Source organism: Heloderma suspectum, chromosome 4 (genome assembly GCF_057233095.1).
Source record: "Heloderma suspectum isolate Gila_16-S chromosome 4, 16-S_ref, whole genome shotgun sequence".
Lineage (NCBI taxonomy): Eukaryota > Metazoa > Chordata > Lepidosauria > Squamata > Helodermatidae > Heloderma > Heloderma suspectum.
In genome coordinates this window covers 263,792,536-263,806,573 of record NC_139461.1, presented here as the reverse complement: position 1 = coordinate 263,806,573, position 14,038 = coordinate 263,792,536, and the positions used below count along the sequence as shown (strand labels likewise).

Sequence of the window (14,038 nt, the reverse complement as noted above, 5' to 3'; positions counted from 1 at the left end):
GGGCCTGATGGATAGGTGCTCACCTCCCTCCCTCCTCCCCACTGCATTTCTTTTATAGCCTTAAGAAGCTGTCATTTAGGTTGAAGCATAGATGTTAAATAGCACCCCTTCCTGATTAATGGAGGCTTGAAATTTATTGTGTTACAATGGGGAAGAAACAGAAAGCGCGGGATTGACCGAGTCATTAGCCATGCAACCGCCAGATTGGCTTTTGCAGAGATCTGCCTCTCCTTCTCCACCCACACCCCCTCGTCCTCCCCCCTCTCATCTCCTCAACCTCCTCTGCTCTCAGATGTTAAATTATTACAGAGGGGGAAAAGAATCTATTACACGTGGTCTATAGAGGCACTTGCACACCACTTGCTGGCTGGCTTCTGCTGGCATAAATCAGTTAGAGATGTCAAAAAGCAATAACAAGAAGCTGCCCACCAGCACTCTCATTGTTTACCAATCAGCCATAAATATTGACTCATAAATATGTAGGCCTGCTCTTGTATGGAAGAGTGAAACGGCAAGTTCAGGAGATGAGGGGATTTGTGAGTGGGGCGGCGTCGGAATCTTGCAGACTGCAAGGGATGAAGGCAGGATCCAGTTCTTGTTAAATGTGAGGGGAGGTGGATGCAGTTTGAAGCTCAGTATGAACTGGGAGGTGGGGGATGCAGAATCCCCCCCCCCAAATGCAACAGATCATTTCATAGTTCGGGGGGGAATCGTCCCTTGTGCTCACTTGTATGTCCCCCGCTTCCAATGCTGCACTTTACATTGCCCCTCATCTGTGGATCAAGCAATGCGTTGTATTGGGGAAATACTTACCCATTTCCAAATATGATGGTCTGTTAATGCCCCAAGCATGAAAGCTAAAACCAATTTATAAAACGTTTTAAAACACAAAAATGTCCTTATTTAGTAAGGTGCACCCTGCATTTCCAGTTTGTTCTGAATTCTTCAGTGGTAGCTGATCCCTTCTAGTATCTTATCTAACTGTGGCCTTCTCTGATGCTTGAGGGGAAAAGAAAAAGAAAACCCCAGAAGTCCCAGAATCTTAGAGGAAGAATCTACCTTAACCTCTCATAAGCATCGCATTAGCAGTCACCATGAAATCCACTTCGAAATGTATCCACTTCATTTTAATGACCAATTAGGTTTTTGGGGAAAGTGGCAAGCTGTTCACATAGGGCTTCTTTACACCAAGTTTTTTATCCCACAACTTACCAGGGCTTCTGCATCCAGATTCTTTGCAGGATTAAGATTGGCTCTTTACATGGGCTGACATGTGTTTTTTTCTGGGACTTCCTTTGTGTGCAAGTTCTACATGATTCATTATACATCCACTAGATGGCACTGTGTTATATTTCACATGGCCATTAAAGCAGATTAACATTTATTACTGCATTATACCTGATCTTTTTAAAACTGGGATAAAAGTCAGAAAGCTTGAAAGACACCCTGGAGGTTGACGGTGTCATGTAAAGCACCCATAAACACCCATGACTGACCAATCATGAGCATGCAATAAAAGGCTCGTGTAGAAATGCTTATAGCGTCATGAAACCGAGGTCCCATGAGGGAAGTTAGAGCTGCCACATTGCCAGTTTTAACCTGGCTTGTGGTTGCCTGGTACAGTTGCATTTGTGGGTAACGTACCATTCATACATCATAAATGAGTAAATATGGTCCCTTCAAATCAAAAAATGGTCCCTTTTTTAGGCTGCAGTACTAAATCCACTTACTGGTAAGTAAGCCCCGTTGAACTTAGTGGGACTTGTTTCTGATTAAAAAGGCATAGGATTGCACTGTTAAAATCCCACTCCCAGGTGAGTTGGTCAGAATCATGTGTTACAGAAGCTCCAATTGTCAAGCTACCAATTCTGATTTGTTCCATTGGCTTAGTGGGGCAGCTACGATGAGTAGCCTGAAGAATTGCCTGAATATAACTAGGGATGAGCCCAAAATGCGGAGACGGGGCAAGAAAGTGAAAGTGTTCACACATTTGGGGAGCTGTGCCCCCCTCAGTGCCCATTTGGTGCAGCCCTCCCTGGGACCTGGCATGGTGGTGACACTCCAGGGCAGGCTTTTTTGCAGGTCCACTCAGCTGGTCATCGGTGCAGTTTTTCTTCTGCCTCCTTCCTAAGCAAGAGTGATAATGTCGCTATTGCAAGGAAGAAAGTGCCCAGGTGGGGTGTGGAGGAGAGGCACCAAATCAGTAGCTGACACCAGCAAACAGACATGGGAATGGTCAGTCCCCTTTCATACCAAATATGTTCACCGGAGAATATTCAGCTGAGCCCTACATGTAGGTGATACATCTCTCAAGCAGTATCCCACCAGCAGTTCCCAGGGAAACCAGAAGAAAAAGGTGAACCCTTTTGCAAAGGTTTTACAGCCCCTCGGCCAAATTTATTTTGTATGGACTTCAGTTTAAAGGATCTGCACATCATAATGGAGACCAGAATACACAGTGTATTTCTCTGATAAGTGAAGCATTGGGAGATGCAACAGGTCCCGTCTAGAAGCATCATAAAGAAGCTTCGCCCTTTGGACTGACTCCCTGCAGTTAATAATGTCCCACAGCAAATTAGCCAAGTTCATCAAGTCTGTTGAATTGCCTTGCCCCGCTTCCTGGGTCAGGGTCCATATCTTTAGAGCAGGAGTAGGCAACCTGCTGTCCTCCAGGTGTTTTGGACTGCAACTCCCTTCAGCCCTAGCCAGCATGGCTAATTGTCAGGAATTACGGCAGTTGTAGTTCAAAACATCTGGAGGGCACCATGTTGCCGACCCCTATTTTAGAGCATAATTCTTTTGACAGGAAGACATGGGTTATGACCAGTACACAAACTTGGGCACCTAGTGCTGCCAGTTTTGTTTTTAGCAGGGCTGGTGTGCCTTTAAAAACTGCCTGCTGAGCTTTCAACTGCTATATAGACAAGTCAGGGCCAAACTACACATTACGCTAATCATGTTGCTGAGCCTGATTGTTTTATTTACTCTGTGTGGCCCTGAGTTGGATTGGGACCACCACACTCCAGAAGGGCAAGTTTAAACCTTCCCCCCTCACCCATTTTTCTCCAAAAATGCTGCCTCTGGTGTGCTCGTCATTTCGGCTTTCATTTAACAACCTACTATCACCCCATCCGTAGGTTGTTAGCATGACATCTGAACCTGGATATTCTAGGTTGTTTAGGGGTTAAACAACCCACAGTTAACCTACAATTTGTTGTGGGGTTAACTCTGGGTGGGTTAACTCTGGGTTGTTTAACCCCTAAACAACCTAGAGTATTCAGGTTCAGACATCACACTAACAACCTATGGATGGGGGATTATAGGTTGTTAACTGAAAGTGGGAGCTGCAAGCATGTCAGAGGCGGCACGCTGACTTGCTGTCAGTAGATTTTGGAATTCATGGGTTAAGTAACCCATGAATTGCCATGACATGCAAACCAGGTCTATAGTTCAGAAAGACCCTTATAGTATTTGACATTTTTGTCTGCAAATAGTAAACACTACTTTGATAGCCTTGTGGCTGTATGGAGAAATGTTATTAATTCACCTTTGTATTACCAGTTGCAGAGTTCGATGCTAAAGATCAGAATTTCATATCCATCATGTTCAGATTGTCAGAAATCAGTATACTTTAAAGTTCATATTAACTGAAGTCAAATATTTAGTTAGCATTTAGTTGAAACTAAATTTGGAAGGAGTAAAGCTCAGATGGTCTCAAGTGGAGATTGAGGCAAGCAGCTGAACAAATTTTACCTGTACGTTAATGGTGGCTGACCTGGAGCAGATGATAGAAGCAGATGGCTATGTAAATGTAAATTTCAGGAATATGGTAGGTCCTGCTCCCACACTAACAGCTCTTCTGTTAAGGAAAATGAGGATCTTGGGGAAGAGGAAGAGGGAAATGATCCCTTAGACCAAGGTTGAAGAACCCATGGCCATTCAGATGTTGTTGAACTCCAACTCCCATCAACCCCAGCCAGCATGGACAGCGGCCATGCTGCCTTAGAATCTTCCCAGTTGAATTAATATCCATTCATATTGGCCATGCCTTAGGCAGTCCTGGCAGTGGAAGATTTGATTATTAAGAACATAGAAGGATGGATTTGTGACAGCATGTTAACCACATTGTGTCCTGCCAGCCTTGTGCAAAGAATGCAATGTCCAGATAGGGTGATAGTTTGGAGAATGAGTGAGTGGTCATGGTACATTTTGGCATCAATAGCATTGGGAAATGTTGTATGGTCCTAGAAGCCAAATTTAAGTTACATGGGAAAGTCTAGGACTTCCAAATTAGCATTTTAAGAAATTCTTAGTGAGTAATGTTCAAAATCTTTAAAATGGGGATAGAGTTGAAGAAGTTGGCAATGAAATTACAGAAACAATTGAATTCAATTTAAAGAGGCCAAGGATCAGTACGAAAAACTGCTTACGAACAAGACATTTGAAGAACATAGATGGGTTATATGTTAATGTCAGAAGCCTCAAAACCAAGATGGGAAAATTAGAGCTGTTGGTACTAAAAGTGAACATAGATATAAGCGGCATATGAGAATCCTGGTAGAACAATGAGTGTTAAATACCACACATTGAATATCATTAGCACAATACCTTTTAACTTGTTTTATTTATTTATTTATTTATTATACTGTCCCATAGCCGACCCCTTCATGGATCACTGCCTTGTTGTGGCGAAGGAGCTTGCGTAACTCAATGAAGCCATAAGCTATGCCGTGAAGGGCCACCCAAGACGGACAGGTCATGGCAGAGAGTTCTGACAAAATGTGGTCCACTGGAGAAGGAAATGGCAACCCACTCCAGTATTCTTGCCAAGAAAACCCCATGGAATGTATCACAAGGCTAAACGAGATGACGCCGGCAGATGAGCCCCTCAGGTCGGAAGGTGTCCAATATGCTACTGGGGAAGAGCAGAGGGTATTTCCAAGTAGCGCCAGAAAGAGTGAAGCGGCTGGGCCAAACCCGAAAGGACACTCAGCTGTGGATGTGTCTGGTGGTGAAAAGAAAATCCGATGCTGTAAAGAACAATATTGTTTAGGAACCTGGAATGTCAGATCAATGAATCAAGGTAAGCTGGAGGTGGTCAAACATGAGATGGCAAGATTGAACATCGACATCTTGGGAATCAGCGAACTAAAATGGACAGGCATGGGCGAATTTAATTCAGGTGACTATCATATCTACTATTGTGGGCAAGAATCCCTGAGAAGAAATGGAGTAGCACTCATAGTCAACAAAAGGGTGGGAAAAGCAGTACTGGGGTACAATCTTAAAAATGATAGAATGATCTCAGTATGAATCCAAGGCAAACCATTCAACATCACAGTAATTCAAGTCTATGCCCCAACCACTGAGGCCGAAGAAGCTGAGGTTGATCGGTTCTATGAAGACCTACAACACCTTCTAGAACTAACACCAAAAAAAGATGTCCTCTTCATCATAGGGGATTGGAATGCTAAAGTAGGAAGTCAAGAAATCACCGGGATAACAGGCAAGCATGGCCTTGGTGTACAAAATGAAGCAGGACAAGAGCTAATAGAGTTTTGCCAAGAGAACATGCTGATCATAGCAAACACTCTTTTCCAACAGCACAAGAGGCGACTCTACACATGGACATCACCAGATGGTCAATATCGAAATCAGATTGATTATGTCCTTTGCAGCCAAAGATGGAGAAGCTCCATACAGTCAGTAAAAACAAGACCTGGAGCTGACTGTGGCTCAGATCATGAGCTGCTTCTTGCAAAATTTCGGCTTAAATTGAAGAATGTCGGGAAAACCACTAAACCGTTCAGGTATGACCTAAATCATATCCCTGATGAATATACAGTGGAGGTGAGGAATAGATTTCAGGGATTAGACCTGATAGACAGAGTGCCTGAGGAACTATGGACGGAGGTCCGTAACATTGTTCAGGAGGCAGCAACGAAATCCATCCCAAAGAAAAAGAAATGCAAGAAAGCAAAGTGGCTGTCTGATGAGGCTTTACAAGTAGCTGAGGAAAGAAGGGAAGCGAAAAGCAAGGGAGAAAGGGGAAGATATACCCAACTGAATGCAGAGTTCCAGAGAATAGCAAGGAGAGACAAGAAGGCCTTCTTAAATTAACAATGCAAAGAAATGGAGGAAAACAACAGAATGGGAAAGACTAGAGATCTCTTCAAGAAAATTGGAGATCTCAAGGGAATGTTTTGTGCAAAGACGGGCATGATAAAGGACAAAGAAGGCAGGGACCTAACAGAAGCAGATGAGATTAAGAAGAGGTGGAAAGAATACACAGAAGAACTATACAGGAAAGATCTGAATGTCCCTGATAGCCATGATAGTGCGGTCACTGAACTTGAGCCGGACATCCTCGAGAGTGAAGTCAAGTGGGCCTTAGGAAGCATTAGTAACAACAAAGCTAGCGGAGATGACAGTATTCCAGCCGAGCTATTTAAAATCCTAAAAGATGATGCTGTTAAAGTGCTGCATTCAATATGCCAACAAATCTGGAACACTCCACAGTGGCCTCAAGACTGGAAAAGGTCAGTTTACATTCCAATTCCAAAGAAGGGCAACGCCAAAGAGTGTTCAAACTACCGCACAATTGCGCTCATTTCACATGCCAGCAAGGTGATGCTCAAAATCCTACAAGCTAGGCTTCAGCAGTATGCGAACCGAGAACTACCGGAAGTACAAGCTGGGTTTCGAAGAGGCAGAGGAACTAGAGATCAAATCGCCAACATTCGCTGCATCATGGAGAAAGCAAGAGAATTCCAGAAAAACGTCTATTTCTGCTTCATTGACTACGCTAAAGCCTTTGATTGTGTGGATCACAACAAACTGTGGCAAATTCTGAAAGTGATGGGAGTACCAGACCACCTTACCTGTCTCCTGAGAAACCTGTACAAGGGTCAAGAAGCAACAGTAAGAACCGGACATGGAACAACCGATTGGTTCAAAATTGGGAAAGGAGTACGACAAGGCTGCATATTGTCACCCTGCTTATTTAACTTATATGCAGAGTACATCATGAGAAATGCCAGGTTGGATGAATCAGAGGTCGGAATTAAGATTGCTGGGAGAATTATCAACAACCTCCGATATGCAGACGATACCACCCTAATGGCAGAAAGCGAAGAGGATCTCAAGAGCCTCTTGTTGAGGGTGAAAGAGGAGAGTGCAAAAGCTGGTTTGAAACTCAACATTAAAAAAACGAAGATCATGGCATCTGGCCCCATCACTTCCTGGCATATAGAAGGGGAAGAAATGGAAGCAGTGACAGATTTTACTTTCTTGGGTTCCAAGATCACCGCAGACGGTGACTGTAGCCATGAAATTAAAAGACGCTTGCTCCTTGGGAGGAAAGCTATGGCCAACCTAGACAGCATAGTAAGAAGCAGAGACATCACCTTGCCGACAAAGGTCCGTCTAATCAAAGCTATGGTTTTCCCAGTAGTAATGTATGGCTGTGAGAGCTGGACTATAAGGAAGGCTGAGCGCCGAAGAATTGATGCTTTCGAACTGTGGTGCTGGAGAAGACTCTTACGAGTGCCCTGGACTGCAAGGAGGTCAAATCAGTCCATCCTAAAGGAAATCAACCCTGAGTGCTCATTGGAAGGACAGATAATGAAGCTGAAGCTCCAATATTTTGGCCACCTAATGCGAAGAGAAAACTCCCTGGAAAAGACCCTGATGCTGGGAAAGACTGAAGGCAAAAGGAGAAGGGGACGGCAGAGGATGAGATGGCTAGATAGCATCACGGATGCAATGAATATGAACTTGAGCACGCTCCGGGAGAGAGCGCAGGACAGGAAGGCCTGGCGTGCTATGGTCCATGGGGTCACGAAGAGTCGGACACGACTGAACGACTGAACAACAACCCATAGCCGAAGCTGTCTGGGCAGTTTACAAAGTTCCTTTTGAAGTATTGAGTACAGTTCTTATCATATAGATAAAGACAATTGACTCTCTTCCCTCCCACTGAAATCTTTGAACTATGTTGTTTCTGTTTTATTTTAAGGGGACACTGAAATTTGCTTAGTTTAGGCAATGTATGCTGAATAATTTGAACAGTGTGAAGCAGAGGGAAGACTGAACGTAGCTGTCGAGTCTCTCAAGGCAAAACAAGGCTGTTTCTGCAATTCCTTTTGTGTTTATGATTGATTAATTTTCTCTTCTTGCCAGTTCCTACACTATACATGGTCTGAAAGTAGGTATCTTCATTTAATAGAAAATCATTAGTCTGAAGATTGTTATTTTGCCTAATGCTACGCACAGAAATTCACAGCCAATTGGAGAATTTTAGCCTAGGCCTCCCATGTTGAGAACCAGAATACTGCCCACTGTACCATTATATGGATGCCTGCAGGTAGGAGAGAGATTAGAGCAGATGGCATTCATGCTTTGGCAAACATCCTGGCCTTGCCTCTCTCTCTCCTTACATTCTTGCCAAGATTACTGCAGTCGACCCAACATTAGGTGCCCAACTCTTTTCTTTCTGGCAGCATAGTATGCTGTATGTGCTGTACCATCACACCACCACCACCACCCTACTTCTTGTGGTGACAAGTTGGCAGTGGGAAGAAAACGTCATACTCGTAATGCAGGAGCTCATCTGGTATGCCTTGCTGTGTGTATTCTTTCTTACAGGATAGTGTCTGGGGGGTCTGGAACATTTTGTCTCAAAGAAAACATGCTTTCACTGAACTATCACAATAATTGGAATTGCTTTTCCCTTGAAGAAGGTGTATGCTGAAACACACTGGACATTTTGTAGCTTCTAATTTTTATTTATTTGTTTTAATACATTTATATACCGCTTAACGAAGGGATTTACCAAAACAACGTACAATACTTCTAATAAAAGTATTCCATTTATGAGCATCATTTTGAGGCTTTGACTCTTTTCTTTTTGGCTTCCTGTTTTTAGTGCTGCTCCATCTGGAATTTTTCTTCAGTTTAGGGCAATTTGCACCATCCATATTTTACATGTTGGTTAGGTGGCAAATCCACCACATGTCCACTTTTGGGCTATGTAGTGATTTTGATACATCTGACATGTGTGGGGACAATGACTCCATGTCTTCTTGGAAGGCCTACTTTTTGAAAGTTCTCCACAAGGTGGTGAACTGGGATTTCAAACATAGTGGGAACATACCATGATATTTTCAATGTTTGCCACTATGCCAAAAAGAATCCAGATTATTGTGGCTTTACTACAAAAAATGATTATTTTAACCAACTGTCTTTGAGAAAATTTGACAGTCTAGTTCTAGTTCTTCATATTTCACTTTCTACAACTGAGCTAATCATTCACAGGGGCATCATAGACCCTGAATGGTAAATATCTTTGCACAGCATGTATCAGTCACAGGGTAAAGCTAAAAAGTGCCCACAAGTGGGTACCTTCTTTTGTATAAGAGATAATAAATGAAATTGTGGATTACACACTAGAGACCAGAGAGTTCTTAGCAAGGTCTGCACTTGGCCGTTAAGCACAGAAGGGGAACTTAAGACTAACAGTGTGTGTGAGAATTCCATATCTGGCTCTTTTAACTCCTAGTAGCAAAGATGGAGGACTAGAGTGAAATAGCTGGGGAAAGAGATATTATCAGTTGGTCAATCCATGCCCTCTCTATCGCTTGAAACTTCATAGCTTGAAAAACTGTCTTGATTAGTCTCTCCACATGAGAACTTTGTAACTCCTCATTTGGGTTTCTCAGAATTTTACATCTCAAATAATATTATTCCTCATTTACAGAATACCAGATGCATAGAATTATCACATTTGGGCCCAAACTACACCTGATAGTGGCATACCTGTGTCTTTGGGGCAGACCTACATTTAATCACATATAAAGAAGGGTATGAGTGGCTTTGACTAAAAGAATTGATGGGTGTACAGATGAGAGGTACCAAGCCCTTGTTTGCCTACTGCTTATGTCCCTGTCTCCCCTCCCCCAGATTTTTTTTTTGTTCCAGTGGGGCTCACTTCTTGTATCAGAGCCCAGCTGAAGGATAAGTGACATTGCAGGACAGACCACTGGATGTTAGCCGTGGCTGTGCACCACCTTTGCTCTTTAACCTGAACTCCCACCTCCTGCTTCATACTTGATTAGGGCAAACCCGCATTTGAAGACACACTGCCACATGTAGTTGGGGGCCTGATGACATTATCCATGATGAATCAGAGCTGGAAATACAAAGTACGATTTCTCAACCAGTCCATGGCTGGCCTGATTCTACACCACCACCACCACCCAGTAAATTTTCATCTTTAGACACTATTTGCATCAAGGAAGAAGTAGAATGCTCCTTTAGGGAGTGTTCTAAGATAGCAATACAGCTATGAGTGACATTATAATCTATTTGTGTGAATGTACTGGAAAAGCAAATGTTGTTCCCAGTATTAAGTGAAATAGTGTAGGTCTGGTCTGCTACTATCAATGTTCCTATGTTTTTCAGAGAACCTGAAGAGCAGTCAAGATGGGGTTCAGCTTCTTCAAGAAGCATCCCAAGCCAGAAGCCATAATAGCTGCTACTACAGCTAATCCACTACCCCCTGCCACAACGGTGGCACCAGCAGTGTCCCTGGAGAATGGAACACAGGCTTCAGGCCCAGTGAAAAGCAAGGAGGATCTGTTTGCTGAGTTTAAAGACAAGTTCATGAATGAAATTAGTAAGATTCCCTGTAAGTAGCTCACATCTGCTATCCTATCTTGGAAACATCTGAAAATGATACAGTACCCTGGTCTGCTTGTCCCATCACTGAAATTTCTAAACCTGCTCATATCTGTAGAATGCAAAGGCCTGGCCTAGGACCAAGTCTGTGTGTGCTGTTTTCGCTTCCTCCCATACCCATTGGTATGGAACATGAACGGGAGGATGCTATTGTACTTATATCCTACTTGTAGGCTTCCCACGGGCAGTTGGTTGGCCACTGTATGAATCAAATGCTGACTAGATAAGCCTTTGGCATGATTCAGCATGACTCTTCTTATGTTCTTAAAGATGTACTACTAGAGACAACATTTTGCTAAGGGCCAAACTGTTTAGGCATGTTATTCAAGAATATTACTGGAGTGGCCTGAACCATTATCTTTACTTTAGTGGGTTTCCACGAGAGAGAGAGAGAGAGAGAGAGAGAGAGGATTCTTTAATTGGAATATATGTTCTAATTTATTGGTGATGGTTTTCAAGGAAGGAAGGATTTATGTATTTTAGTAAAAAAAAACACATTCAAATCTATTGCAAACCTATTGATTTTAGGCTTTAAGAAGCCCCTTAAAACACTAAGGCCCGTTACAAAAATTCAGAGTGGGCAGGAAATGTTCTATACTAGGAAAATGCCATGTATAGGACTGACAGTGCCTATACTCACCCACCCACATGCTCAGGTTAGCATCGCAGGGCCTGCAGTCAGAAGTACAGTTGGTGGGCGCTGGAGATGGGGCCTTTTAAGTCAAGGCACCTACATTACAAAATGCCCTCCTAGCCTCCTCACTTCTTGCCTTTCAGTATGTTGCAAAATCTCACCAAGTTTCAGTATTGAACTGGAAATTTTAATCTGCTTGGCCTTTGGGTGTTGGTATTTCTAAGTTGTTGTTTCAGATTGTTCCTTTTAGGATTGTTTTGAAAAATCTTTTTTGATGTAAGCCTGGACTCAAAGATGGAGTGGAAATATTCTGTAAAGCAAGAGTAGACACCCCTCAAGATGTTTTGGATTACAGCTCCCATAAGCCCCAGCCAACCTGGCCAATGTTCAGGGGATTATGGGAGTTGTTGTCCAAAATACCTAGGGGATACCAGCTTGCCAGCCACTGCTTTAAATAAATACATACATCTCCTAGAGGGTGTGCAGTTTCACCTATGGCTGCGTTCCTACCACCACCAATGCAGTAAATTCCTTCTTATTGTCAGACTATAGTGATAACCGTGCCACGGGTGTGTTTTGTGTCCATTTTTCTTTCAGTGCCGCCATGGGCCCTGATCGCCATTGGTGTTGTAGCTGGGCTGCTGATCCTCACCTGCTGCTTTTGCATCTGTAAGAAATGCTGCTGCAAGAAGAAGAAGAACAAGAAGGACAAAAAGGGAATGAAAAATGCTATGAACATGAAAGACATGAAAGGCCAGGTGAAAATGTACTGCTTGGGAAAGATCAGTTGTGATGCTGCAGTTAGCATGATTCGACGAGCATTTGCTTGTGTTTGACACCAGCTGAAGATTGGATATATCAGAATGCATGAGCAAAGAGTTCAGGTCTTTATATGTAGAAAGTACATGTGAACGCCACTCAGATAGGGCCAAGAGTGAGATTTAAACTAGGTCCTCCAGTGCTTGCAGTTTCAGCCCTATGAACTGCACCATAAAACTGGACCTTGATATTAGTCAAGGCAGCATGCATGTCAGCCTGATCCTAAACCTGGTTATTTTGAAGTAAAACTCACAGAGTTTCTCCTTGGTAAGTATGCTTAGGACTGCAGCCTTAGGCAGTAGTCTTTAAGGAAAAAAAAGTCCTACAACTCCCAGCATTCTCCAGCCACCATGGCTGGCTGGAGAATGATGGGAGCTGTAGGACTTTTTTCAGTCTAAACATGCATAGGATTGTGCCCTAAGGGACTTAGACATGGTATAATAGAGATGTAATTTCCTGTGGTTCCACACTCATTTCTTTGGGCCACCATAATCTCTAGTCAAACAGGTTTTGCCATTTTAAAAGCACTACAAAGACCTGTGAAGAGAAAGAATAGGGATATAAGTGTGCACAGCTCACACAACAGTGCCTCTAGCAGGCCACCTTTAAATTCTGAAAATATATTTGGTTGGATCCAGATTTAAGCTGGAGGAAGTGGACACCCCCACCCCCTCCTTCCCATGGCAGCCCCTTCAGCCCCCTGAAAATGCTACACAGAGAGCCAGGGGGCCCTGCTGAATGGGGTGAGCTGCAATGTGGGGGAGGGAACATCCCCTCAAATTGGTCAGAGGGTCCTTCTGCAAGTGGAACCCTTCCTCTCATGGAAGGTCCCTTTCTCTTGTGAAAGGTCCCTTCCTCTTATAAAGGGTCCCTTCCCCTTGTGGAAGGCAGATCCTGGATCTGACCCAACATCTGCCTTCAGCCTTAATTCCACTAAAACCAATGTAATTAATTCCAGGCCTAAACCAAAGTGATTAGGCAGGGCATCCTTTCCCAACCAGGAGCCCTCCAGATGTTTGAACTTCAACTCACATCAGCTCCGATCAGCATGGCCAATGGTCAGGAATGCTGGGAGTTGTCATCCAAAACATCTGGAAGGCACTTGGTTGAGGAAGGCAGAGGTATAGTATATCATATGTAATACTGTGTTAGGACTTGTGCACATCTAATACGTTTAGAAAGCCATCAGCTTTCAGGAAGCACACCAGTCCAGGTATCCAGTCTTTCTGGCCCACACAAACAATGCACATATACTCATGTGGGTGGGTATGTATTTGATGGACAGATTCTTAGTTATATCTTTGAGCTTTTCTGTAATAAAACCGCACCAAAGCATGTATAGGAAAACAGTTAAACAGAACTTGCAGGCATCTCTGTTCCATGCTGCTGGGGATTTATTTCAAACTTTAGGCACAACTTTGCAACTAAAGGGACTTTGGTTCCACCAGAATCAGAGTATTTTTGGTAGACCTGGGAACCTTATCCACAGCCTACAAAGCACCAGGAATCCACAGAAGATAGGAACCCATTGTCTTTCTCTCACCAACAATGGTGATTTCTTTTTACTTGTCCAGTTCATGCCGATGGAAAATTAAAGGCCACAAAATGCACTGGGGAGAATTGGTATGGGAGATGCTCCCAGCAAGTAATATGCACAAGGCACTCTGTAAATCCCAACTCATAAAAGTGTCTGGTTCAGCATCCCATTTGATGCCACCATCTCACCAATCGCCCCTTTTTTTTTCCTTTTTTTTTACTGCTCAGGGTTATATTGTTCCCTTTGCTGGCAGCAATCAAACCACCTCAGCAGCAAATCCCATTAGCAATTAAGCCCAAGAAGCTCTGGAT

The 14,038-nt window shown here is 43.4% G+C and overlaps 1 protein-coding gene across 5 annotated transcripts in view; it reads left to right on the top strand.

Moving 5' to 3' along the window:
- The window catches only part of LOC146348622 (synaptotagmin-2-like), a 100,007-nt gene that overhangs the window by 57,336 nt on the left and 28,633 nt on the right, over positions 1-14,038 (top strand). For all 5 annotated transcript variants that reach the window (XR_014789936.1, XR_014789935.1, XR_014789934.1 and 2 more), the window contains exons 2-3: positions 10,462-10,687; positions 11,969-12,129. Coding sequence is in view for 2 of the 5 variants with exons in the window: in XM_084848359.1 (XP_084704485.1) it covers positions 10,483-10,687; positions 11,969-12,129 (366 nt within the window). In the remaining 3 variants the exon portion in view is untranslated. The remainder of the gene's footprint in view (positions 1-10,461; positions 10,688-11,968; positions 12,130-14,038) is intronic.